This window comes from Leptopilina heterotoma, unplaced genomic scaffold (genome assembly GCF_015476425.1).
Source record: "Leptopilina heterotoma isolate Lh14 unplaced genomic scaffold, ASM1547642v1 Lhet_201, whole genome shotgun sequence".
NCBI classification, from domain to species: Eukaryota; Metazoa; Arthropoda; class Insecta; order Hymenoptera; family Figitidae; genus Leptopilina; species Leptopilina heterotoma.
In genome coordinates this window covers 239443-264811 of record NW_025110916.1, presented here as the reverse complement: position 1 = coordinate 264811, position 25369 = coordinate 239443, and the positions used below count along the sequence as shown (strand labels likewise).

The 25369-nt window shown below is 31.4% G+C and overlaps 1 protein-coding gene across 1 annotated transcript; it reads left to right on the top strand.

Moving 5' to 3' along the window:
* The first annotated feature begins 22939 nt into the window (after nt 1-22939).
* LOC122501121 lies at nt 22940-23443 on the top strand. The gene has a single exon (XM_043610395.1). The coding sequence runs from the start codon at nt 22940-22942 to the stop codon at nt 23441-23443; it is 504 nt and encodes a 167-aa protein (XP_043466330.1).
* Nucleotides 23444-25369: the final 1926 nt, after the last annotated feature.

The following is a 25369-nucleotide window of genomic DNA, read 5'->3' as shown; positions in this document are numbered from 1 at the left end:
TCAGGAAAATTGCATCATGGCTCCAATTCGTATTTGTCACAAAGCGGGATTCACGAAAGCTCTTTGTGAATTCTTTTTAATTCATTTCAATTAGTTTTCGTTTACTGGGATAGTATGGAATTCCACACTCTAAAATAATGATACATTATATAAATAAATATATTGTTTTGGGGTCATTCAAGTATTAGGTAAGAATATTTTTAAGATTTTTAGACCCCCCCCCCTCTCCCTCGTAAGATTTTTTACATGCATTAGCGCCATTTTCTAATGAAAGTAAGCAATAGCTAGACCTCCTCCCCCTCAAATGCTTACGTAATACTTGAATGGTCCCTTTAAAAAAAATTATTATGAAAAAATGAGTCTAAATTGAACACTCAAAGAAATTAGTCATGATTATTGTGAGAATTCTGGCTGATACAACTATATTGTATTGCTGGATTTGTAGTTTAATATGTTATAAATTATATTATTCTACTAATTAATTCAAGTTTTTAAGGGGTTACATACCTTTTTGACCGCAAAAAGAGTGATTTTTCATAATTGTTTTTAGACTTTTCATTAAAAGCTTATTAAAATAATGTACATTACATCAGATGGTACATCGTTATATGAACTTCAAGCATGTTTGAAACTTAAAAAATATTAATATTTGTGCAAACTGCAACTATCGACCAAAAAAATTATTTTTTAATGCGACTTGCGGTGTGCACGAAAAAACGGGAACCACTCAACTCAACCAAAATTTATATTTTTTTCGGTCAGAAAACCAGTTTTTAAAAAATCTAAAAATTTTATTTTTGAGGAAAATCATTGCTATTTCTAGAAAAAAAATTTTTTCTTAAAACTCTTCGTTCACAAACGAGATTATATACACAGAGAGAAAAATCAAGCTTTTGTAGTATGAACAGTTAACCTTATTTCGTAAAAGAATGCACATGCGCAATTGGCGTAAAATGTGTGCTGTATTTGTATCAATTTCTACGTTATGAGCATAAAAGTTCTATCTTTAAACGCATGGGACGTCAGTATACTACCATTGAAAGAGATCCATGTTTTTTAGTATATGTTTCATGCAACTGAGGTATAAGGACACGCCTCTTAAGCAGGAACGTCCATACAAAATTACCATAGCAGGGCTCCATACTACAAACGCTTGATTTTTCTCTCCATGTAGTAAACTAACAAACTTTCCATTATTTTTTATTTTAGTCGAGTAGTTAACATTTTATCGGCAACACAGCAAGTCGTTTAAAAAAAATTTTTTTTGGAGCAACAGCTACAGTTTGCACAAATGTTAATGTTTTTTAAGTTTCAAAGTTGCTAAAAATTCATAAAGCCATGTACTATCTAATACAATGTACATTATTTTAATAAAGTTTTAATGAAAAGTCTAAAAATAATTATGAAAATCACTCTTTCTTGTGGTCAAAAAGGTATGTAACCCCTCCCCTCAGTCATCAGTTTAGGAGCATATGAGAACTACATATTCTAAAAAATTTAGTTCCGCCGGTCCTGAAGCTTGCCGCAAAATTACGTGCTATTTGGGATGTCTGCTTGTAGAAATAGCTTTTTTCTTGAGTGTCGTAAGTGGCTATTCTGTTAAATGTCAATTTTGTTATATATAGCTGTTCTTTTTAATGACAGTTTTTTTTATAGTGTAAATTTTATTTTATAACTTCGTTAAGGATCTAGTAAGATTTTGTATCAAATCAATATATCGTAATGTATGAGTATAAAATAGTTTTTTTATTAAGGGTGCAAAAGTATGGACGGTATGGTATAGCATTGAGGGCACGAGCAGTAAAAATTCATTTATATTACTTCTTATTACATAGGGAAATAAATTCAATACAGTGTGAAAGACTGATTTATATGTAATCGAGATGCGTTTTAAAATTTTTAAGCGTCAGCAGGTGCATCTGCTCTAATGTAATGTACATTACGGTATGTGTTAGAAAGATGAACATTTCAAAGTGGAATAGTTGCAGCACAAGCAGACTGCAAAAAAACCAACTTTGACAAAAAGCTTTTGACACTTTAACAAAAAGAAAAAAACGAAATGAAAAGAAACATAAAAAACGACGTCACCGCGTCGTGTGAAGTCAAGTATGTTGAGTTCTTTTGGTATAGTTTTCTGATCAACATTCGTTTATTTCGGTACAAATTGTGAAAGAAAGTAATGCGATAATGTAGATATGTATTTCTATTGGTGGACAAATGTGCGACAATGTAACTTTAAATTCTTATTGGTTGAACAGTGGAACTTTCTTTCAATCTTCGGAAATGTGTCAATTGCTGAATTATTTTCACCAATAAAAAGTTACCTTTTCTATGCTTATGTTATGAATAATACTTTTCCGCCCGCTTTTGTGACGTTAGTAGGCGGAAAAGTATTTTGCCATGTATTACCCTATCCCCGGGCGAGAAGGACAAAAGAATTTTTTTGAGTCCTTATGTAGTGCAAAAAATGTCAAACATTTTTTCTTTTACATTATTTTTAAGACTTTTTTTCTCAAATTCACCCTCTTTAGTTTTGACGAAACTGTCTCTATTAAAGTGAAAGTATGTTTTTTAATTAATTGGATGCGAAATTACAGGCGATAGTGTGTAATTATTAAAATCACACAATTTATTAAAATAGCGGTTATTAAAATCATTCTAAAACACAGGGATTTTTTCTAAACTGTCAATGTTACTTTTCTGAATTTTTTCATACGTACTGTTACCTATTTTTTAGATACTAAATAAATTTTTAACGTAATCAAATGATAATATTGGGATACTATTTCAATAATTTTTTTTATTTCTATGTTAGTCACGTGGGAAAATTTATCAATTTTTAACCTACTCAAAGTATTAGTAAGCATTTTTATTGTAAGTGTTATATGAAAACTGTGTTATGCGTTTTTATTTACTTTCTGTTTAAGAAATGATCAGCACGGGTGGGCTTCCTAAATTATTTGATATATAAAGTCAATTAAAAACATGTGAGCAACACATGTTACCCATGTGACTAACAAAAGGTAGTACCGTCAATCGGACCTATTCTGATCAGAAAAAAATGTTTTTTGAACTCCAAGAAATTTGGAATAACAAAATATTTTATCTATTGAGCTTTATTATTGACATAACTTTGAAGGTTTCTTATACCTAGTTTAACCGATACGTTAAATTTTTTTTCTTAAGGAACTACTACACTTTAGAATTAAAAAAAAATATTTTTTTTATTTTATTTTTTAACTCCTTATGGCTTCAAAAAACACCTCCGAAAGTATTCATAATTAATTGGAAAAAATGAAAGTAAATTTTTCAAAAAGTATTCAATAAATGTAAAGAGCCATTGAAAAATTAAGTAAGTCTTTAAGGGGACGGTTTGGTCCAGCTTTTTGTTACGACCAGTAGAAACATTGGTGCTAATGTATGTAACAGTGTCTGACAAAAAAGCTGTGGAGGGGTTTCAATTTGCAAAAGAATTTTAGGTATTTTATGGATAGCCTCTAACGATACATATAAGGTTTAAACGCGTTTTTCTCAAAATAACGTTTTCTCAAATTGCGGACACTATCTCTGAATCTACTGAACCGATTTTAATAATAATAATAATAGGTCGTTTTGTTTGTTAGCATGTCCTGTATGTAAATTTACCAGAAAATAGTCAAAAAATTAAAAAAAAAACATTTTTGCAGACTAAAAAAATACTGAAAAACATAGTATATTTTGAAAAAAATTACTGAAACATCTGCTATTTATTTATTTTAGTCGATTTTTCATTAATGGTGGTGGATTTCTATGCAAGACACCTTCCTTTTTAAAAATCAGTTTGGATTTTTTGTTTCCGATTTGTCAATCTTGAGATAAACTGTCCGCAATTGGACAATTAACTTTTTGGAGATTAGATCTGGATGCTGTCTGCAGATTATGAGCTAAGAAAATTTTTCTTTGAATTTTGTCTTTCAAGAGCCTTCTAAAGTGTAGTAGTACCTTAATAGTATATTTCGTAACGAGTGTGAGCAGTTGTCAATTTTTGAATGACCCGTGTAGAAAAATTGTTGGGTTCTAGTGTGGTGCCAGAAAGACAGTCTATTCTCTAACTGGGCGCTGAAAAGACTGTCTGACCATGGGCTAATCAGACCAGTGACGATCGAACCACGCGTTGGTCCAGACTGGACGAGCTAATCAGGGCTAATGAGCAGTACTAATATTTCAAATTTTAGGTTCGATTTCAATATTTCAGTTTTTTAATTTTAAATAATTTACCCAAATTTACTCGGTTCTCACGTTTATTCAATGTAATGTGAAAATATGAATTATTAATAATAAATAAATATTATTGTTATTCATATATATATGTGTGTATATCTATTTAATGACAATAACTTATTATAATAATTATATTATTTTCAAATAAATAATATACTGCACTAGCAGTAAATATTATTTAAAAGAGTAATATTGAAAGATAATTTTAATAAAAAACCAATTTGCGTTAATTGGTACATTTTTTAAATTCATTCTTTAACAGGCATTTAACATTATTTACAAACAAGTTTACAATTTTAATTTATAACACTTATACAGATTAAATATAGTAATTTTATTATTTTGTATAACACTTACAATGAAAAATATTCGCTCGCATGTGGGATCGAACTCACGCCCCCCACCCTTGACGACCCGACTCGAAGCATTTAAACCGCATGGCCACTTAAGTATAATTATACACTTTTCGAAGAATTCGATTAAAATTGTATTAAAAATAATTAAGAAATTCTGAGATTAACTAAGAAATTTTTAATAATAAAAAAATTCTGAGAATTTTATTATTTATAAAAATAATTGAATTATTGAGAAGAAACTTATAAAAAATTTGTAAATACTTATTGAATTTTTGTGAAAGGCTTTTTATTTATGAAAGTAATTAAATTTTTGCTTACATTTTATTTTGACAAGAATTTTGTTAAAAATTTGGAAAATAATTGAATTTCAGAGAACGATTTTATTATTTATAAAGATAATTGAAATTTTGATGAGAATTTAAAAAAATTTTTGAACATAATTGAATTTCTGTGTAGAATTTTGTTACACTCATTTGTATATAGTGTTTTGAACTAAAATTCTTCTACAGATAAATTATTTTTAATAATTAATCAAATACAATATGTTAAAAAATTGATCTAATTTCAGGAGAATTTGAATTATTAGGCATTTTTCAAAAATCTAAGTTCTTTAGAATTTTTAATTAAATTCATTGAAAATTTTATTTATAATAATTCATATAAACCTACAATATTTTTTTTTGAACGATTCTTTAAATTGACTAAATTATTCCATTGAATTTTGAAGTGACAATCCATGTATAAATTCAAAGAAGACCGACAAATCGGGCACTAAAGTCTTGATTGTACTTTGATTTGTACTTTAAAAATTTTGAATTCTAGTGATGCCAATGAAGTCCCATATAGCATACAATTAGACAGTCTAAATTAGACCGTCCAGAAAAATCCCATATAGCACACAGTTAGACCGTCCAGATTAGACCGTCCAGATGCGTCTAGTTGAGGCAATCACTGGACTCCAGACTGCCCCGAAATTTTTTTACACGGGGAGCACTTTTTTTGGAACAAACTGTAGGCGAAGCGAAGCCTACAGTTTGTTCCAAAAAAAGTGCTCGTTCAAAAATTGGCAACTGCTCGCACTAGTTACGAACGATATTTTTCATAACAAAGTGCAAAAAAGTGCCTTTTTTTGCACCGCGTTATGAGAAGTAATACACTCGAACGTCCAAAAAGCGGACACCGGTTTAGCGGACTTTTTGAACTGCGGTATGAAAGGACACCCAGGAAGTCTGATTTTATGTCAGTAAAGTATGAAGAACACTTTCTTGAGACTACCACTTTCTATTCCCCCAACTGATATGCTTATTATATATTATTATGATTAATAATACTTATGTATTTTTTCAAATTTATCAATATTAAATATAATTTATAAATAAATAAGTCATTTGTTACTTTTCTTATTATTAAATGGAAATTGACAATGAACAAATAATTTTTATTTAAATTAAGTGTAATCAAATCAATAATATCTGCATCTTTTAAATCAAAGAAATTTTTTCAATGTAAAATTATTAATTAATAATAAATGGTGACATACTTAACAATAATTTTAAACATTTAAAATTTAATTTAAATTATATTTAATATTGATAAAATTAAAATATTAATCAGCTGTAAATTTGTCGTATTGTTTTTGAATTAAAAACTTATAGTTAATCAAAATAAAAACTATTATATTCAGAAAATAAAAATTTTTATTTTGAAAAATTATATAAAAATAATATGTAAAAAAATTATATCCAAAAATGTTTATTAAGAAATAGGTAATTTTCTTTGACGACTCTCACAGACAGTCCGCTAAACCAGCGTTCGAGTCTAGTACTATTTAGTCGTGCACATAATTTTACCGTGTTTGGAACTATTATGATCAGCTAATTTTATTTATAAACTAGACTGAATATTTTTTTGAAATAATTTTCGGTATATAATATGATATTTTTTCTATAGATATTCTAAAGTTCAATAAAAAAACAAAATTGAAAACAATAATAAAATAAAACGAAAACATTCAGACAAAGATTTTTTAATGTTACTCCAACGTTTCGAAATCCACGGATTTCCTCTTCAGGGAGTCTAATATGTACAACAAAAAAACAATTTAAAACAAAAAATGTTAGCTTACATTAAATTAATTAAAATATTGTAGAAACGGAAATAAACATAAAAATTAGAAATAAGAAAATTAACATAAAAATTTCAAATATAAAAAACAAAAATTCAAAAATAAATAAATACAATAATAAATAATAAATTATCAGTACAATCTTAATCTTTATAAAGTGGGATGAATTTAAAATTTTACATACAGAACAAAATCTTGGAAAACGTTTATTTGCTGAAATGGTTTTTATTAAGAAGGAAGGTGACAATAGTTTAAATAAAGTCACTGATTTGGATAATTTTGATAAATCTTATGAAATGATTTTAAATTTTATTTCGAAAAACTAAATAAAATTTATTTCGAATAACTAAATAAAATTAAAATGCTCATTCTGTGATTCTCTGTTTCTTATTAAATTTCTTATTATTATCTTAACTGCTTATGTATTTTTGAGTGACATTGTGATTAATAGTATAGTGTTTGGATGTCAGTTTAAATTGTGCCTTCATGGTGACAAGTCCCGATATCGGGTTTAATAGTTTTTTAATTTTTTATCTGTTATATTGTAATTGTTTGTTTGTCTATTTATTTAATTGTTTTTTATTGATTGGATTATTTATTTATTTATTTTTTTGGTAAGTTGTGACTAATTTTTATATTTTATCAGAATTTTATATAATTTAATTTTCTTTGTTGAATTACTTTTAATTTATTTTTTATGTTTTTTACATGTCCTTTATTTTAACTAAATTTAAATATTGACTCCAGATTCTATATGTCTCCAATGTGTGGGTGTTTGTGTTTTATTCTTGGACGAAATTTAATTTTCTGACTGTTGTTAATTTTGTAAGATTGTACTGATAATTTATTATTGTATTTATTTATTTTTGAATTTTTGTTTTTTATATTTGAAATTTTTATGTTAATTTTCTTATTTCTAATTTTTATGTTTATTTACGTTTCTACAATATTTTAATTAATTTAATGTAAGCTAACATTTTTTGTTTTAAATTGTTTTTTTGTTGTACATATTATACTCCCTGAAGAGGAAATTCGTGGATTTCGAAACGTTGGAGTAACATTAAAGAAGCTTTGTCTGAATGTTTTCGTTTTATTTTATATTATTGTTTAAACCACTCGGCCGTTAAAGAATATATTATTATTGAAAACAATAATTTCTTTAAAAAAATTATGCAACAAATTCGACTTTTTTCGACATTCGAAAATCCCATCCTTACTTTTACGATTAAGTAATGATATTTCGTTCTTTTTAGCAAAACTATCAAAAAATAGGGTGTTTATTATAAGAAGCAAATTTAAATATTTGAATGTAAAGATTTTATTCATTTAAAACTGTCATTGTTCATACTAGTCTCTGAAATGTGAGAATGTCTTCGGTTGAACGTACATAGATTGACATCAACGATTATTATGTCTATTTCTGTAAATAACTGAAAAGTTTTTCAAATGACATAAATTGTAAGCAGACCTGTCCATATAATGTAAATATAGTTGAGAATTTATTTTAACTTAGCCTTTAATCTGAAGCATCTCATTAATTGTTTGTTAATCGAGCTTCGAAAAGAAAAAATATTATGATTTTGAATGATGACAATTCCTTTGGGAAAAATCATTTTATCAATTAATGATAAACCTCTAGTCAAATTAAGAATAAAAATTTAATTTTTCTTCCTTAATCAAAAATCATGTAAAACTTTTTTATTTACTTCTAGTATAATGTATAATATATTTCTTTATAACAATAAAGGAATGTTATCAAGCAAGATCATAATGGTAATTATGTATATTTCAATATCTTGTAAGAAATTATAAATTTTTTAAATGTATTAACCTTTCTATATAAAATCAATATTTAAAAATTTATTCTTCTAATTAACCCCTTGCGTGTGGATGACGTGTATACACGTCATGGACATTTTAAGAAAACGACTGAATGTATCTTTCCACAATTTGGTAGTAAGGGTTATTTTCCCAGTGTGCAAAGTTTCAGAACAATGCTATAACTATTATAGAACAAAAAGAACAAGTTCTGTAACTGGTGAGGAACAGGTAGGTCAAAATGTCGTTCCACTGGGGGCACAAAATAGTATAAAAAGCCTGTAACAATATTTGCCAAAGTTATTCAAGGTCAATCTTATTTCTAGCGTTTTAGTAAATAGCTAATTACTCGCGATCGGATAAACCGATTTTAATAAAAATTGAAGGAGAGATTACCTGAGGAATTGTACTTTAGATAAATGATAAAAATTTTAATTAAAAAATATAATTTGTTTAAATAAATTAACTTTTTAATTTTTGGGATTAAAAAAAATTGTTCTCCATCTTTTATTTTTTTTAATAATCAAATATAGAATACTTTTCAGATTTTATTTAAACAATAAAAAAGTGGAATCTGTATCACTTTAGAAAATAAAATATTGTTAGTTACAAAATTTTTTGAAACGTAAAAGACATTTGAAACAAAACAAATGAATTCGTGTCGATTTCATGTTTTCACGTATATATATATGTATGATTGCTAATATGTAATTTTCTTGGTTAAAGTTGTCGAGTTTAGTTTATTCATTTGTTTTGCTTCAAATCTCTTTAACTTTTCAAAACTTTTTGTAACAAAAAATATTAGGTATATTTCCTAAAGTGATAGAGAATCCAAATTTTTTATTGCTCAAATCAAATCTTAAAAGTTTTCTCTATTTGATTATTAAAAAAAAATTTTAAAAAAGATGAATAAAATTATAATATATAATTATATTATAAAAATATAATAAAAAGATTTTTAACCCCAAAAATTAAAAAGTTAATTTTATTATCATTTATTTAAAGTACAATTCCTCAGGCAATCTCTCCTTCAATTTTGATTAAAATCGGTTCATCCGATCACTAGTAATTAGCTATTTACTAAAACGCTACAAATAACTTTGACCTTGAATAACTTTAGCAAATATTCGAATTTCGAAAAACTATTTACATGTTTTAATTACACCATCATAAGGCTATCGAAACATATAAGAATGAGAAAAATTCACCGACCCAATAAAAAATAGGGGCCCACTTCAGGAATTCTTACCCAGGTTGAACAACATCCTTGCCTAAGCCCTCTTCCCAACCAAAATTCTTCTCCTAACTCCTCTCCGATCTTTAGTCTTTTCCTTGTGTCTACGTACATTTCCTTAATTCTTTCCACCTAGTCTTCCTTAATTCCTTTTTTTAAAAAACTTTCCACAAAATCCCCCTGTTTACTGACGGGAATGCCGCCTTAAAAATCTATGAATACAGCAACCAATTTACCCTTATCCCTTCTCAAATTTCTATTTATTAAAAAATTCAATACATAAATATTATCAATCGTCCCCATTCCTCTTCTGAATCCTGTCTGATTGTCAGGTATGCATCCAAGCTCTCCCACCCTCTTTTCTAACCTCTTCCTCAGAATCTCCGCGTAAACCTTATATACCACCGGCATTAATGTGACCCCCCTTTACTCATCCACCCTTTCCCTTCTCCTTTCTTCTTGATTGGTAGGGGAGTGTAAGGTATGGTGGCGGACACTTTCTTTTTTGCGTCTCTCTTTCTCAAAAAACAATATTTTTCAAAATTTCAAAAGCAGGCAGTTGCTTACATCTATAAAGGAGCATTCAGACCTCTGCAGACTGCCTGCCTGCGCAGGCAGAAGATCGTTCACACCTCACTTTTCCCGTTGAAAAATGAGGGAAGATTTGAATTTTAATAGATATTTAAATCTTCCCTCATTTTTCAACGAGAAAAGTGAGGTGTGAACGATCTTCTGCCTGCGCAGGCAGGCAGCCTGCAGAGGTCTGAATGCTCCTTTAAGCATATTTCTGTCAGAAGCGGCTGTTAAAATTTAAATTCAGTCAAATTTTACAGCTCTTGGCGCAAAAAACTAATTTTTTTTATTTTTGAAAGTTGTAAGGTATGGTGGCGCATTTGGTGTATTTAACCCTAGAAGGAGTACGTTAGTTTACTCACCCTCTAAGGAGTAACTGGGGTGTCCCGACACCCTACGCTTTAAACTTGTTTTATAAGGTTTATATTTGACGTAAAAAAAAGATTTATAATGAATTGATTGGTTTTTTAGTAAGGAATACAATAATATTATTCATATTTTGATAAATTAAAAAAATTTTGAAAAAATACCATAAAAACCCAAAAAAAACACCAAAAAATTGCAAAATTGACTATAAAATGGACTTAAACAATTAATATTTACTAAAAATGGTGTTATAAATTTAAAATTTTACAAACTTAATATATATGAATATATTAACATTATAATTAATAACTTATGAAATGATTCTGTAAATTAATATTTAATCAAAGTTTTAATTAACAATTCTTAATACCTCTAATATATGTTAAAATGTTATTAACAATATAGAATTTATAATTTAAATTTGACTGTCATATACTACATTTTTCTGTATTATAATTTAATTTCTGACTGTAGAGAGAGCACAGAAATTTTTAATAAATCTTAACTCAAATTCCATAAGTTGTTACAAATACAGAATGTCTATTTTTCATAAAAATAGAATTTTTGTACAAAAATGTTTCTTTTTTATATCATCTTTATCAGATGATTTTAACTGATTAAAAACGATTTTTTAAAAAAATTTGAATTTACTTATCTTGACAATTTTTCTAACGTTAGGGAGTAACTGGGGTGTCCAGACACCCCAGACGTATTTTAACAGGAGATAGAGCTCTTCCTAGAGCAAAACTTTTGGCGGCACATACAGGTGTCAAGAGATAGAGGTTCAAACTAAATTATCAACGGGTTTTGAGCGTAAAAAAATTATTGGTTAAGCCATGGGAATACTTTGAATTTTCCTTGGGGTGTCCAGACACCCCAATTACTCCTTCTAGGGTTAACTAAAATATTATGTAGATGTTTAAATTATTTATTAAAACTACTAGAAATGATGAAAAATAACAAAAAAGGAAAAAACTGATGATTTTACATTATAGAAAAAAAAGTTTCACTTCAGTTATGGTTACAATTTGGACATGTAAAGTAGCTGGTGGCTGTTTTAACGCAACTAGAATAAGAGAAGACCGCAAGTGTCACATATTCGAGAATTGTTGCGTTGGAGCACAAGAGGCATTAGTACACAAAAAATACAAAGACAATTGAAACTCATGCAAAAAATGATCCACCACTGTACGTTGCAAAAATTGCGCCATCATACCTTACAAGCTATTGATAAAAATATGATGGTGTTACTTTCATACAGCGCAAATTGAGAAAAATGTAAAATACAAAAAACTGTTGTCCAAGGTCTAAACAATACGTTCCATACATTTACCAGACTCAATTTTCAAAAAATCTTCACTCTGGCACTGTTAACACACATATCCAATAAAACCTTTTTTTCACTATTTTTTTTTTTCAAAATCACTTAAAGTACAAAGCACGCGTTTGATCATTAATACTACTGCATATAAAATGTCATCACGATAAAAGACATCGACTACAGTGATAAGACGCTTCAGATGTTACGTTACATGCCAGATTCCCCTACTATTAGTCCTGTTTTTTACTCCTCAGGCAACCTTTTTCCCTCCCACACCTCATTCACCACTTTGCACATTTCCTTTTTAACCCATTCTCCCCCATATTCTAAACCCTCCCCTTCCGATCCATCCCCCCTGCCGCCTTTCCTCTTTTTAGCCTTCCTATTGCCTCTTCTACCTCTCCCATACTTATTCCTGCATCATCCTTATTTCCCATCTCCCTTCTCCTCTAATTCTTTTTTACATGCCCCCGCTTAAACTTTTAAAATACTCCGTCCATTCCTCTAGTCTTACTTCCCTATTTATTCCCTCCCACTTTTTTCTTTCCCTATTTATTACTTCCCAAACCTTACCCTTTGCCACAGCCTTTTCTATTTCCTCCATATATCTTATTCTTTCCGCTTCTCTTTTCTCCTTCAACAGCTTTTCATGCATCTTGTGCCTCTTGTTATACAACTTCTTCTCTATCCACCGTTTTCTCCATGCTCTTATACACTCTCTCAACTCTTTTCTACTTCTTTTACATTCTTCATCCCACCAACCCTTTTTATTGCCCTCCTTCACTCGTTCTGCCTTTATTTCCCTTTTTATTTTCACGATTATGTCTCTTGACCTTCGAATCCTTTCGTTTACATCCATAACTGCCCCTTCTCTTGACGCTCTTTCATCCTGGATTCTTTCTTCGTATTCTGTTCATTTTTCTTTCTTTTCTTCTTCTATACCCGTACTTTTCTTCTTCTTCATCCCATATACCGCCACTTTTTTCTCCCGTCCACGCATTTATATCCCCTAATCAATACTTTCTCGTCCCTTGCATTCTTCATGTAAAATTCTTAGGCAACTTTTTTTTAATTTTATTCCAATCTTTCTCTTCCACCCATGTCTCACTTAAAAATATTATGTCCCACCCTCCTAATGTTTTCCAGAACCCTTCATTATTTCCCAACCCAGATACGATCCAAAAAGAAACTTTTATTTTCCTATTTAATTCCCTTTCCCCCCTCCTTCTTTCGCTCTCCTGTTCGCCCTTCACCAAACCTTACTTCTCTCTCCTCTTCTACCACTTTTCCATCCTCTTTAACTATCCACTTCTTCCCATGGGGAAGGGAATGTTTATGGATTAATATCCATAAACATTCCCTTTCCCATTTTATCCAACTCCCTTTTTCCCTCTCCTCCCACGCTTTCCTTCCCAACAGCCAACCAATCCTTCTTTTCCTGAAAGTCCTATCCTTATCAATTTTTAAAGGTTTACCCCTTAATTTATTTTTCGCCCTCATTACATCCCATTTTTCCTCTACACTTACTGACTCTACTATCCATACCCTCGGCTTTTCTCTGTTTTCACCTCCAGCCCCCCTTATCCCCTTTATGTGCACTTCCACTCTTATATCTTTCATTATTTTTTTCACTTCTTCTTTAACCTCACTTTTTTTTCTTTAACCCTTTTACCACAATCCTGTCTTTTCTTCTTTCTTTCTCAACCCCTTTTATTTTCCTTTCAATTTCCCCAAATCTCTTTTCGATTACGTGCCCGCCCCCCACAGCCCCTTCCTCATCCACATTTTTCCCCTATCCTCTTCCCTTTTTTCCATTTTCTCCACTCTTTTTTCCAGATCACACAATCTTTCTAATTTTTCCTTAATTTTTCTAACTTCTTCCATCTTTTCTTATTCCCTTTCCTTAAATCCTTCTTCTCCGTCTAGTTTATCCCATACATATTCTTTCTCCTTTCTCCATTCCTCTTCATACTTTACCCACATTTCTCTTATTTTCCCCATCTCCCGCCATACCTTCTCTATTTTTCATTCATCCTCTTACTTCTATCTTCTTCCTTCTTTCTGCCCTCTCTGATCTCTTTTCATTCGTCTAATTTTCTATTCGAATCCTCACGCATTTTTTTTAGTCATATTAAGCACCGCGGTTAGTTCATCTTTAGCTCTCTCATCATCTTTTTTATCCTTATCCTGCTTTTTCTCTTTATCACCCCCACTTTTATCACCCTTCACAAAATCCCCCATCATTTTTCTCGAACTTCTATTCACCGATCTTTCTCTTCTATCTTTGCTTGTCGGTCTGCCTACTGATATTTTCGAATTCTTGCCCAGCAAGTCTACAGCACGAGCGTTTATCTTGCTTCATATATCTTTCTGCGAATCTACCTGCATGTTATCTCTCTCTTGGGTCTGACTCCTCCCTTCTTGTCACCGTTGCGCTACTACTGTCACTTGTCTCACCGCTCTTTGAATTTTCCACTTTCTCTTTACTTTGTGGCGAATAGCAAGTATATAGCTTTTCCTCTTTCGCTGTTATCCCTCCGTACGAAGAGTACGATAAGTACGAACGAAGTGTATTCATTATATGAAGAGTCTCGAGACTATACAGACGACTATAGTATATTTTTGTAACAAGATATTAGAGTTATTATAATAAAGTTATATTTGTTGAGTTTTATATAATTGTCTGTCAACTATCCCGAACACTGTAATGGGAAACTATTATAAATATTAATTATTTATTTAAATACAGAACTACCACAATTTGTGTCCCCAACGTGATCGGGATAGCGTCGTTCAAAAGTGAATCTATAAATATCATGGGAAATTAAATCAATCCACTTATGGTTTTAAATTGATTGATATTAAACATTTTTATAGAATTTTTTTCACATTAAATCGTAGAGTGCTCAACACATATTATCATGAAATTTCAACTCTTTATGGACGAGCACATGTTTCTACTTTGACGCCGCCATGTTTAATTCGCCGGCAGACTCGTATCAGGAAATTCTCCACCTTCGAGGAATCCTGAATTTTTAACAATTCGACTTGAGAAATCATGAAAGCACATATGGATATCGTCATCCTCATTTTCAGTTATTTTTTCGTGGGGAGAGAGTACACAGCATATAAGAACATCATCTTGGGAGTCATCGTTTTATTTTATTTATTGTCCGTGAGTAGTGTGAATGTCCTTGATCGCGACCTTTCTTATTTACATTGACGAAATCGAGTAACTATAATTTTCGCAAAGGTTTAATTTAAATCGTCTAATATATTTAAACGACTTCTTAAAAGAAAAATAATATATTTTTTACTATGTCTATTTAAATGAATTTATTTGGTTAAATTATTATAAATTTCGCGCACCTCATTTTAAATTTTACTTATATAAAATGCGTATTGTTTTAAATACACCGAATTATATTGATAATTTTATTTGGTTATGTCTAATCATTCTTATTTCAAAATTAGTGATATCTAATTCAGAATTTATTATTAATTTAATGAAAAAAATATATAACGCGTTATTTTAAAAGACTAAACAAATCGTTTCGCTTTTGATTTTGACTTCTTTAAAGCATTGTGTGTTTGATGTTTCTGTGTTGCGAATTATCCCACTCTTGGTAAATATTTCGTCTTTTTGTTTTTATTTTGTTTTTTATCTCGTTTCTCGGACATTAAATATTTTCACGTTTTGTAATTTGTTTTTATTGTCGGCGAAGGAATATTATTCGTATGTAGTAAACTTTCTTTTTTCTTTCTTTTCTTAATTGTCATAATGCCTGACGAGAACATGTTGATGCATCGTATCGTATTCCAAAACTTTGTAATTTTGTTCGTAATGAACCCGCATTATGGTTCGCTCAGGCAGATCTTATGTTTGATTATGCTTATCTCACATCAGAAAAAGCTCATGCTGGTGCCATTATGGCTTCCATGGATTGCGATGTCATTCAGATTGTCGGGGATCTAATTATATCGGCTGAACCCATTCCGGATCTTTACACGCGAATTAAATCTTCACCCGAAAGCGAATTACGTAGTATTTTAAAAGGAGAAATTCTCGGCGACGGAAAACCTTCTGCCATTTTGAACAGAAATCGTCATCTTAGTCGTAATCGGTGTAGCGATGATGTCATCCGTGTAATTTTTTTGGAACATATGCCGGCGAATTGTCGGGCTATTCTTGCGCTGCTTTATCGGAAACTAATGATTTATTTATTTAAATTTTCAAAGTTCCTAGGGCTAGTTAGCCCTCCAAGGAACAGTACATAATATACAGATTTAAATGATATAGTACATCAGAAAAAAAAGATAATAGTAACAGTAAAATACTGAGTATTAAAGATAAAAATAAATTGAGATCTTATTATATAATATGCTTTTAGCTTTCATAGAGCAATTCTTTGGTTGTAGTTAATAATTGTAGCTGAATATAATACAAATATAATCCTATATAAAATATATTTAAAGAATAACAAAATAACTGTAAAAGAAAAAAAAATAATTTAACCAGTAAGTTATTTTAAATATGTTATTGTTACCTTTAAATAAGAATTTAAAAAATAGTTTCTTAAATGAAAATTGCTGTGATATATCTCTAATCGAAGTTGGTAGTTTATTCCATAACCTCGCACCTCTAATCATAAAAGAACTTTGCATTTTGCAAGTACGATGAGTAGGTATCTTAATAACTGATTTCCTTTCTCGGAGCCTGTTAAGATTCTGTTCATCCGAATCCCTAAACTCAAACAAATCATAAAGATAAGGGGGGCTTTTGTTATTAAATATTGAATAGAGCAAATTTCCTATAAAAAATTGTCTTCTAGTTGCAACGTTTAATAATCTCGATTCTACTCTATATTGTGTAATATGTTCCGATTTAGGAAGATTGTAAATAAAGCTAATACATGCATTTAATGCTCTTTCTAACTTATTATTCAACTCATCATTGATGTCATCATAAACGGGACAACAGTTATCGAAAAAAGGAAGTATGAGAGATTTAACTAATAACAAACGTGTAGATGTTGGTAGAGAATTCTTGTTATACCGAGATCTTTTACTGATTCCTTGTATACTATTAAAACTCCCCCAATCAAAAGCTGTGGAAAAGTTAGTAGTGAATCAGTAGAAAGCTTATTGGTTGAGCAAATTACGATAGCTTGAGTCTTATTCGAATTAAGAACAAGTCCATTGTGACGCGCCTTGGGGAACACCACATTTAAGTCTATCCCATTCTGAATAATCACCATTTCCATTGTAGACTCTTTGAAATCTAGGACCAATGTAAGACCGTAACCAATTACAGACCGATTTCGATAATTTGAATGAATTTATTAAGAAGAAAGAAGCTATCAATTATCCGAATCAAATTTTTACTAAATAAATTAAATATCTTAAATAAATCTCTATAAGCTCTTAGATTTCATATGTATCGACAGCACAGCTGCCCGAATACAGAAACCTGCTTAATCTGAAAAATATTTTCGAAATTAATTAATAATTTCAAAATTATCAAAGAATCCAGAAAAAACGGAAGCATGGTGGGATACGAGCCCACGACCTTTCTATTGCCGGTAGACTGTTCTGACCACTGAGCTACATGCACCCCGAGACTCTCTTCAGATTAAGCAGGTTTCTGTATTCGGGCAGCTGTGCTGTCGATACATATAAAATCTAAGAGCTTATAGAGATTTATTTAAGATATTTAATTTATTTAGTAAAAATTTGATTCGGATAATTGATAGCTTCTTTCTTCTTAATATTTAACTGCCGAATGATAAATTTACTTTCTATAATTATAATTGCCTATGAATTGAAATACTAGGCTTACCATCTTTAAGAAACTTCCTACGTTATCATTAAAATAACGTAGGAAGGGATAGTATATGTCAAAGAATTCGGAGAGTCTCGGGGTGCATGTAGCTCAGTGGTCAGAGCAGTCTACCGGCAATAGAAAGGTCGTGGGCTCGTATCCCACCATGCTACCGTTTTTTTTCTGGATTCTTTGATAATTTTGAAATTATTAATTAATTTCGAAAATATTTTTCAGATTAAGCAGGTTTCTGTATTCGGGCAGCTGTGCTGTCGATACATATGAAATCTAAGAGCTTATAGAGATTTATTTAAGATATTTAATTTGTTTGTATAAATTTGATTCGGATAATTGATAGCTTCTTTCTTCTTAATATTTAACTGCCGAATGATAAATTCACTTTCTATAATTGAATGAATTTAGTTTACGTATTAACAAGTTATGATCCACTGACGGAAATGCTTTAGAAAAATCAAAAAATACAACTATAGTAATATATTTTAAATCCATAGCAAGCTTAATGTCTGTTGTAAACTTTAGCAATGCTGTGCATGTGCTGTGTTTAGCACGGAAACCAGATTGTAGCGGTTGCACACGATTTTTTCAAAAGGTTTAGATAAAGCACATATAATAGAGATCGGTCTATAATCGGCAGGTCTCTTAGGATTATGTATCTTAGGTATAGGACAAATATTACTCATTTTCCATATTTCAGGAAAAATTCCCGTCTGAAGAGCAATTATATATATGCAAAAGAACAGGGAAAATAATTGGAAGAGCTAATTTAATCATTATAATTGTAATATGATCCGGTCCTATTGCATTAGTTTTAATACTATTGATACTCTTAAGCAATGAATTTGGAGCAATATCATAAAAGAAAAATTTATTCTCATCAAATATGTCACTGTTTACGGGCCACCGTTCGCATGTGGATGGGGGAGCCGGAACAGGAACATGAGAAAAAACGTTTAAGAATTCATTTGCTTGAAATGTATAATCAGTAGTTCTTTTTTTAGAAGTTATAATGTTAATTTTCCTTAAAATATGCCAAATGTCCTGAGTTTTACTTTTATTTTTAATCATATTAAAATTATATTTATGGTAGGCATCTCTTATCTTAGTTTGAAACAAGTTACGAAGTTTTCTAAAATTACATAGGTCAGTAGGATCTTTAGTCCTTTTTGATATTCTACGCAACCTGTTTCTTTCCTTGACAAGAGTTCTCAAGTCATCTGACATCCAAGGAGAAAATCTTTTTTTAATCCTTGATAAATGAAGAGGTGCGAACGTATCAAAAGCAGAAGTTAAGTAATAAGTTAGTTTATATACCTTTACATTAATGTCAGGTGAGGAATACAAGCTTGCCCAATCGTAGGTTGAGAGATGCGTAAGGAATTCATTCTCGGGGATGTTATTTAAATTACGAATAAGATTAGATTTATTATGGAACTGAGATCGACTTCCCTCAAATTCGAATTTAATAGTAATCAAGTCATGGTTGGAAAAAAATGATATCGAGTGTTGTCCAAAATTAAGTACTTTATCCATACTATCAACAATCATAATATCAATTCTAGTGCTAGTGCTACTTGTATGGTGAGTGAGTAGAGTTATGAGGAACCACATTCAAACCTGCCGAGAAAATCATCGAAGTTAAGTAATTATAGTGGCAGGAGTTTGTACATTTAAGTTACAATTAAAATCACCCATTATTATGGTATTGTTAAATTATTGCATAAAAGAAAATTTTTTTTTTTTTTTTTTTATTGTTTATACTCCTGCCCTATTGGCCTTACGCACTTCGACAAGAGTCCCCGAGAAATACTTTTTTGGATTAAGCATAACCATTCTACTTAGAAATTTTCTATATATTAACCTAATTTGCGTCTACAGCCGACTTTATTAAGAGTACTCGCATTACGCCTGGACCACCCGTCAATGGGTTTTCTCGCCAGAGAAGAGGAAAACTGTAGAAAACCTCTCCTGAGTACAACCGGTTTATCGACAGTCGAGTTCTAATGGTGTGTACCGGACAATAATCGACGGTGCACATCATTATACCTCGACGTCAAACCTCCCGCTCAGATTGTCTCACGTGCCGGAAAAATACCAAGCCAAGTGGGCGCGAACCAAGGATACTTATACCCCTGGTCCTTAAACGACCACCAACGCCAGGCACTTATCCGACTGAGCCAATCTGTCGGTCACATAAAAGAAAATATTTGATTTTCCAGTTCATTGCCAAATGATGCATTTGGTGGTTTATAAACAACTCCTATTAATGCACTGTCATGTTGAGATTGAACATTAAGAAACAAAAATTCAGCAGTAGAATATGGTCCCTCAGTACTCATAGCTACTAGAGAACACTTAATATTTTTAATAATAAATAAGCACACTCCCCCACCCCTGCGCAACTCCCTGTCCTTACGATAAAGATTATAATTATTTAATTTCACTAAATTAGAATTAACAGTAGGTGATAACCAAGTTTCTGAGACAGCATAATATTACAGTAGCCCGTATCAAAGAAATCTTTAAATTCGATATAATGTGCACGCAATGACTGCGCATTAACATGACAGATATTTAATTTTTCCACTGTGATCGACTGACAATAGCAAATTTAAAGATTCAAAATTAATGAAAGCTGATAAATAGGAACTATAAATTGATATTATTGCAAAATTTAAGGACCCGATAAGAAACCAAATCAAACAGGCCTCGAGATTACATTTAGAAACAATTGAACTGTTCTGTTCTAAAAAATAAAATAACAGTGAGAATATAAAAAAGTAATAAACACAATAAATATAAAGACTCAATGAATCAACGCTAATTATCATACTGCATGAAGGAAAATAAAAATTTACTTTATTAAATTTTAAAAAGAAATTAAAAAGGAATAAGAAATTTTGAAATAACAAAGAACGGAACCAAAAATCCAGTCGCTGCTATTGGATTGCATTTACTGCTTCGAGTGATGTTAATTGAAATCTGCGTTCGCCATCCGCCTTACGTCCGAATATTTTGCCTCCAGCAACCCATAGATATTTTATTTTGTTACTCTTTCTAAGAAGTAGAGCAGCTGAATAAATTCGACGATTCAAAGGTGTCAAAGAGTCTCGCAGATAAATGTAGGATTTCTCTTTATCGGGCCAGTCAATGTTAACAGTCGAAAAGTTATTACAAGCCTTTCGTTGATTAATAATCTTGTCTTTCAATATCTGAGAAGATAACTTGACCACCACTGTAGGTGGAAACTGAGAAACTTCAACATTGCCTTGTCTACGAATTCTATATATGTTGTCGATGTTATTAATATCAATGGGAACGTTCAATGCTTTCGCAATATCAATGAAGGTCTCACGCAAATCTTCTTCTTGTCTCATTGGTAAACCATGAACCTCAAGAGTGGAGAGAAGGGCAGATTGTTCCTGAACATTTACAATATGTTCTAACTGACTGACCTTGTTCCTTAGTTGATCAGATTCAGTTTTGACCATTTTTAATTTTTTAGAAAAATCAGCTGATTCGACCTCGATAGCACTGATTTTTTTTAGAGTTTTCACTAATTTTCTCCTTCATTGATAAAATTGATTCACTTAAACCTCTGTTAAATTCAAACTGTTCATTTTTAAAAATATTAAACATTTCTGATATTTATAATTATAGAAAGTGAATTTATCATTCGGCAGTTAAATATTAAGAAGAAAGAAGCTATCAATTATCCGAATCAAATTTTTACTAAATAAATTAAATATCTTAAATAAATCTCTATAAGCTCTTAGATTTCATATGTAAGAGCAGCTGTGCTCTCGATACATATGAAATCTAAGAGCTTATAGAGATTTATTTAAGATATTTAATTTATTTAGTAAAAATTTGATTCGGATAATTGATAGCTTCTTTCTTCTTAATATTTCTGATATTTGTTTTTGAAATTCAGCCATTGTATTGCTTTGCCCCTGTTCGACTGATACACGGATAGCATCTAGGTATTTTGACGATGGTTCAGTATCTGATGTGGAAAGAACCGACACGTTTTGTTTTTCATTAGTAGCTGAGGTCTTATTCCCACAGGTGTCACTCTTACACTTAGCACAGTAATAATTAATTATACCTTTTTCAAAGAATCAAAGTCTTTTTTGCTCATGTTTACATTGGCACATGCCTGATGCACCAAAGTACTACACTTTGCACAGGGAATAGATTCACCTGATGCTCTAGACACCTGTAATTGACATTCAATACAAACTGGCATGTCAATTTTGCAAGATATAACTTTACCGTAAAAATCAGTTTACTTATCCAATCAAACGCATAAAGTCAACACTCAACACTTAAAAAACTGCTTAATAGTCGATGTTTTAAGCAAATAATTTCACTAATTTATCGATAACTTTCAAAAAATCATAAATAACTAAGGAGCTATACAAAGCACGTGTACTTATAATGCTCAGTCGGTAATTTTTTTTAAACTTGCTACAATAGCAGATAAGATTGTCGACGCGGGACCTGTCTATGGTGGATCGGTGTCGTCTATAGAGAATAATAACGATCTTAAGGATAAATTAAACGAATTGTCTCAACGCCTCGTCTCGCTATCAACCAGAAATTTTAGAGATAACGGAAAATTTAAAATTAATAGCAATTTTAATTGAAGCCGTGATAGATCTCGATCTCGATCCCAATATAGATCTGATTCGAATAAATCGCGTGGTAATAGAAATGATCGATCCCAGAGTCGTAACAATGGAGAGAAAATCTGTTTTTATCATAAAATATTCAGCAATAACGCTAACAAATGCAGACCACCTTGCGGTTTCGTTAAGTCATCTTCGGAAAACTAGAATCACCACCTCCCACAATCAATATCAATTCTACTTTCATTTTAAAACGCCTTTTCGTTAAGGATCGAGAATCCGGATTAACTCTTTTAGTTGATTCCGGTTCTGACATATCCTTGATTCCAGCTGATCACAAAACAAAAAGGAGACCCGCCTAGTTTGTTTTTTATGCCGCGAATGATTCGTTAATAAATACATACGATGAGCGTCACATGTCCTTAAATTTTGGTTTTAATCGTTTGATTGTATGGAACTTTAGAATAGCATCTGTGCCCTATCCTATTTTGGGGGCAGATCTATTGTCATCATACGGTCTAAATGTAGACCTTCGTGGACGCAAATTAATTGATTCTCATTCCAGAATTAATACAGTTTGTGAAATAGGATTGGCATCTTGCATTGGAGTGAGTGTGGTAGATAAATCGAATACCTATATGAAAATTTTAGCCAAATTTCCGTCCTTAACTGGATTGCCTCAGTCAGAAAATATATTATCGCAGGGTATTATGCATCACATTATTACTAATGGACCTCCAGTAGCCGAAAGGACTCGTAGATTGTCTCCCGCGAAATTGATTGTTGCAAAGAACCATTTTCGCGAGAAATTAGAATCAGCAGAGTATCGTCAATCAACTGCATCGTGGGCTTCGCCACTCCATATGGCTCCTAAAAAATGGGGTGGTTGGAGTGTGTGGCGACTACCGTCGTGTGAATGAACAAGCAATTCCTGACAAATATCCTGTCCCTTTCGTGCAGGATGTTTCGGCAATGCTATTCGGTAAGATTATTTTCTCAAAACTGGACCTTCACGCCGCGTATAATCAGATTCCTATCGCTCCGGATGATGTTCCGAAAACCGCCATTATAACACCGTTCGGGTTGTTTGAGTTTACAGTCATGACGTTCGGATTGAGGAATGCTGGTGCAACGTTCCAACGATACATTCATGAAGTGTTGGGCGATCTTGATTTCGTATATTCGTATATTGATGATATTCTGGTAGCTTCTGTATCTGATGAGGAACATGAACGTCATTTAAAAATCGTTTTTGGTCGTTTGAGTGAGGCATCTCTTCGCTTGAATTTAGAAAAGTGTGTATTTGGTCATTCCGAGGTAGAATTTTTAGGATATTCGATCGATAACGATGGTGTAGACCTCTTCCCGATAGGGTCAAAGAAATTCTCGATTTCCCTAAACCTCATAATATTCTCGAATTGAGACGATTCTTGGGCTTAATAAATTTTTATCGGGGATGTTTACCTCGAGCAGCTGATTGTCAAAGAGTTTTGAATGCATATCTGCATGATTCAAAGAAAAACGATAAAAGAGAGATTCATTGGAATCTAGATTTGGAAAGAGCCTTTGAGGATTGTCGAGCGAATGTCGAGAGCGCTGCACTTCTTGTGCATCCATCATCTATTTCCCCGACTCGTGTCGTGACGGACGCGTCCGATACGGGAATGGGAGGTTACTTGGAACAATTTCAGAACGGTTGTTCGAAGCACTTGGTATTCTTTTCCCGAAGTCTCAGCCCGACGCAGAGAAGATATAGTACCTATGATAGGGAGCTGACCGCAGCGTTTGAATCGATAAAATATTTCCGGCACTTCGTCGAGGGTAGAGAATTTTCCTTGGTCACGGACCATAAGCCTCTTATATATGCCTTTACCCAAAAATCCGACAAAGCTTGCCCAAGAAAATTGAGACAATTATCATACATATATCAATTTACGACTTCCTTAGAATACTTACCTGGAGAAAAAATGTAGTTGCTGATTGTCTGTTCCGTGTTGTTCTTATACGTTTGGTATCAGATGTAAGTTTATTAGATTTATCAGAAGCTCAGAATGAAAATTCAGAATTTAAAACTCTTTGTCAAAACGAATCTACCTGTCTTAATTTAAAGCGCATTCTGTAGGGTCCTGATCATACCCCAATGTATTTGACATTTTTCATAGACCAGCACATCTTAGCGCTAAAGTTTCAGGAAGAAGTATTGGAAAAAGCTATATATGGCCAGGCATGAATAAGGACATTCGAGAGTGGTGTAGGGAATGTTTGCCTTGCCAGAAGTCAAAGGTATCTCGACATAATATTCTTTTGCCTTCACAGTTCGTTGCTCCCGAAAATAAATTCCGTCATGTCCACATCGACATTGTTGGACCGATGACTTCGTGTGATGGCTTTAGATATTGCCTCACGATGATCGATCGTTTTTCGCGTTGGATCTAGGCAATTCCGTTAAAAGACATAGAGGCATTAACTATTTATCGTGCGTTCGTGGACGGATGGAGTCTTCGACTCGGAGTGATCGCCCTCTTCATGTTTTGTAATAATTTAAATTACTATAATATTTTCCAAAATAAGTTAATTATTTACAAAAATCCTAATAAAATCCTTCGCAAGAATTCAATTATTTCTACAAACAGTACAATTTCTCAAAAAAATCCAATTGTTTAAATTAAAAGATAAATAATTTATTGAATAATTGAATGTTTGTTAAAATTGAATTCTCATAAAGAATTTTATCAATAAATTTTTAAATAATTGAATTCAATTTGACAAATTTTAATAAAATTTCTAAGAATAATTACATTTTTTGAGGAATTTGATTAAAATATATATATATTGTATAAAAAATC

Bases quoted from the DNA above. Each gene is read 5' to 3' on its own strand.
- LOC122501121 (XM_043610395.1), top strand. From the start codon at position 22,940: ATGTCCTTAAATTTTGGTTTTAATCGTTTGATTGTATGGAACTTTAGA.